Below are 3,939 nucleotides of genomic sequence, written 5' to 3'. Positions count from 1 at the left end.
GTGGGGTGGCCCTTCAGGATGGCTGAGCGCTGGGCCAGATAAAGAGGAACAAAGCCTGTGGGGAGAATTGAGTCCTTTATTTTGTCTTTTACATGAAAACAGGATTTGGGAAGAAAACAAGGGAGATGAGCCAGCTGCTTTGATTTAAGTGGGAATGAGGGCAGCTGGTTCAAACATGGGTCTGGGTCCCACAACAACATGGTGATTGTGACTGGAAGCGGTTTATTGAAGCACCATTTTCTACTAAGTCTTACCCCAAGCTAAGCAGGCTTATGGTTACACTGGAAAGTAACACTGTCTGGAATATTCTTGAAAGCAGAGGAAGTGACATGCAGCAAAGGTGATAGACAGATAGCAAGGCAAGCAGTACAGGCCAGGCTCGCCAAGAGCAGCAATCAATTCACAAAGAGTGAGCGGGTGAACTCGACGTAGTCAAAAGCAGTTGGAAGTTCGCGGCCCTTGCCGTCCACATAGGGCTTCATGTGGGAGACACAATAATCAGCTTGTTCCCGGGTCAGGTTCTGGAGGAGACGATACAGTCACAGTTAGTTGAACCAGTGCTGACCTCAGGTGCCCACAGGTAAGGAATCGCACCAGGCCACTTCGGCCAGCAGACTCGGGCTTCTGAGTCTGTCTATGTGGTGCACCCTTCAGTACCGGATGTGCTCAAGAAACCTTGCCCTTCCCAAGCCCTACCTGGTAGAGCTCCTCCTTGGTCACATAAGGCTTGCCCTCGGAGCTGAGGGCACGGAACGCACTCTCGATCTCCTCACTGGACTTGACATTCTCTGTTTCTCGGCTGATCATGAAAGCCATGTATTCTTGCAGGGAGACATGGCCATCCCTGTGGGAGGCAGGTACCATGAGCACGGATGGCAGAGGGAGGCTAAGATTCTGTCCATCACTGCCCCTTCAGATTACCTGTTGGGATCAACAGTGTCCAGAATTGCCTCAAACTCAGGATCAGGCTCTCCTTCCTCAACCATTGGCAGGTCGTAGCCCAGGGAACGAAGACAGGATTTGAACTCTTGATGGTTCAGCCGGCCAGACTTGTCCTTGTCGAAGTGTCTGCAGCACAGAACCTGGAGCTCAGCACATGGTCCCTGTCATCCAGCTACCCTCAGCCAGGGGACCTGGGCCATACTCACTTGAACATCATGCTGAATTCCTTGAGGGCCTCCTCAGTCACTCCTGTTGTGTTCCTAAAAGAACAACAAAAGTAGGGAACAGGTGCTCTACGCAGAAATGGCTTGTTTCCCCTCCTCTACCAGTCCCTTGTTCACAAGGGCACTCTAGGTTAGCCCCTACTGGCCCCCAGCTCTGGTCCACACCCTGGTACCTGGCCTGGATCTGCTGCTCCAGGTTGTGCTGCATGCGCATGCCCAGCTGGTCTAACTGGTCCCACTGCTGGGCCAGGCCCACAGTGCTGTGCTCAGTGTACTTGTTGTCCAGGATGAGGGCTTCCTCCATGGCAGCCCCCAGGTCCTCAATCTTCTTCAGCTGACTTCTCATGGCTCGAATCTCCTGGTGCTTGCGCTTTAAGATGGGACAAAAAGCAGTGTGAGACTGGGATCCCATACTCAGGAGGCTATGCTGCCCCAGAACCCAGCTGATATTTCACAGGCTTGAAAGAGTCAAGGAAGTAGCTGGCAGGTGCCAAGAAGTAAGGATTCAGTACACCACAAGGCCTCTCAGCCTCTTCAAGTGGTACAGTTACCGCAGCCAGCAGAGACTTTAAGTCAAGGGAAAAGAGCCTTGGGTGGCTGCTGAACTGGGAGCCTCTGGGGTGGCTTAAAGCCCTTTGGGGCACTCACTTTGGTAGCTTCAAGCTGAGATTCCAGAGTTCCTGACTCTTCGACCATGCAGGACCTAAACACAACAGAAGCACAGTGAGCAGGAGGAGTTCATTTATGCACACCAGTGCCCATATTTGACTCTTCGTCCTGGTAAAAAGTGCCCACAGCCTGAAATTCCTTTCATTGAGCAAACAGCTTATCTGGTGTTAGCCACCTCTCCTAACAGGCCCAAGAAAGAGCAGGTCCCATCTGTTTCAGAGACGCACAGGCCAGAGGCTTCTCAGCTCTTAAAGGTCACCCAGGAACTCAATTTGTTCCCCATAAGAACAAAGCAGCTTCAGGCCTGACTAGCCCCCTTTTTCTGCAGCCACAGGAGGCCAAGAACTCAACAGATAGGAGCCCTTGGGGCTGTAAGGACAGTGAAGAGACTTGAGAGTCCCCTTAGCACTACTTCAGTTCCCTTAGGCTACTGAGGGGAAGAGACACCACGGCAGTAAAATAGCTAATGGGTGTGCTGGCAAGCTGGTTCCAGCTGAGGACAGCTATGACGGAACTCTGGATTTGGGTTCCTTTTGAAGGCCATTTTTTGAGGAGTCAGGTGGCCTTGGGGGAAGCCTGCTCCCTCCAAGAGGTGTGAGTACAAAGAAGGTTCCCAGTGAACGAAGACAACAAACGAGCAGGGTCATGGGTCACGTGCAGGGACAAGTTCACACAGTGCACACAGCCCGGTCTCCTCTGCACCCATGCCTACCCAAACCTACCCTTGTGACTTTAGCAAGTCAGGAAGACCTCTAAAATCTCCCCAAGTTCAAAGTGCTTTAGCAATGCAAGGCACCAAGCTTCCTCCTATCCCAGCAGTACTTGAGACTCACAGGCACACCCCGTCCCCCCGGAAAAGGGAGCCCAGGGACTGGGGCAGGAGGCAGGGCCAGTGCAGCAGAGGGGGACAGACCCTCCTCCCAAGTGGCTAGGGTGTGGGTTAGAAAGCAGAGCCGCCTGGGAGTCCAGAGTGCATTGGTAAAACCACAGTGAGGGAAGAAGAGAAATAAGAGGAGAAGAACCTTCCAGACAGATCATCCCCAACTTCATACTGATAGACACGAATGACCCGACGATATGCTATGCTAGTCAAAGAAAAGAAACCAAATGAATACACCAGCGGAGGCGAGGCAAGAGCATATCGAGACAGACACGTGCCACAGCTGGAAGCCTGGCACTGGGTGGGAACCAGGGGCAGCTCAAGGGGTGTTGGGCCAGGTGGGACAAGGCTTGGGAGGAGCCACAGGTGAGAAAGCATGGCACTGCACAGAAACAAGACCAAGAGCGGCAGACAGCATAGGGTAGGGAAGCCTGTGGTAGGCAGGCCAGATGCTGCAATCCTTCTCGCCTTGCAAAGCCTCCTACAGCCTGAATGGTTTGGGCAGATTTCTGTGGTCACTACCCCTTTACATGCCTGACTTTCCCCTCTGCAGAACCTCATGGGTTCTTGTAAAGCCTCTTCAATTAGCTAGTAGAACAAATGGTTACAGGGTGGCCTTCATACAGGCTCCTACTGGGATCAGGAGACAGCCCTGCTCCTCCTGCAGCTCCTCCAAGCCAAGTCTCTGTAACACTGTAATGCTGCCTTCTTCTAGGGCAAACAATTCTGGTTACCCTCCCCAGGGAAAGATAGGACAACCTTAGTCCTGAGAGGGCTGCAGAGCTTTCCCCTCACCTGGATGTTGTCCTCAGTCTAAGCTCCTAGCATTGCCACCCACCTTATTTCTACTGACCTCTGGGGCTTAATACATTTTTTTTGGTCACTGTGGGAAAACAGGCAAAGAGTGCAATCCAGTTCTGGTGAGCAGGCATGGACAGGGTTCTCAGACTGACTCTGGCTTCCTAGCACAGCTAGCGCCCTTACCTTGAAAGAGGGGAAGTGACCCCCACCCAACACTATGGGTTTTTCTAGCAGGGACAATGAGCATGGACAAGGTGGGCAGGAGGCCCATCCTGGGATCTTCTGCAAGCCAGGCCACTGGGGGACAAGGGACAAAGGGACAAGCACACAAGACACAACCACACCACGAGCCCGGAAAAGAAGGCAATATTAACCCGTCGAGGAGATATGTTCTATGGGGATCCAAGTGTCCAGGAGCCATGG

General features: G+C 52.7%; 1 protein-coding gene across 4 annotated transcripts in view; it reads right to left on the bottom strand.

Annotated features, from left to right (window-relative positions):
- Positions 1-74: 74 nt before the first annotated feature.
- SPTAN1 (spectrin alpha, non-erythrocytic 1) overlaps positions 75-3,939 on the bottom strand; it is a 63,813-nt gene continuing 59,948 nt past the window's right edge. For all 4 annotated transcript variants that reach the window (XM_080927746.1, XM_080927747.1, XM_080927748.1 and 1 more), the window contains 7 exons: positions 3,891-3,908; positions 1,815-1,869; positions 1,340-1,536; positions 1,149-1,202; positions 922-1,068; positions 697-844; positions 75-521 (listed from right to left, as the gene is read on the bottom strand). In XM_080927746.1, coding sequence (XP_080783872.1) covers positions 396-521; positions 697-844; positions 922-1,068; positions 1,149-1,202; positions 1,340-1,536; positions 1,815-1,869; positions 3,891-3,908 — 745 coding nt within the window. In that variant the 3' untranslated portion in view covers positions 75-395. The remainder of the gene's footprint in view (positions 522-696; positions 845-921; positions 1,069-1,148; positions 1,203-1,339; positions 1,537-1,814; positions 1,870-3,890; positions 3,909-3,939) is intronic.

This window comes from Micromys minutus (assembly GCF_963924665.1).
Source record: "Micromys minutus genome assembly, chromosome: 13".
NCBI lineage: Eukaryota > Metazoa > Chordata > Mammalia > Rodentia > Muridae > Micromys > Micromys minutus.
This window is presented reverse-complemented; position numbering and strand designations above follow the sequence as displayed.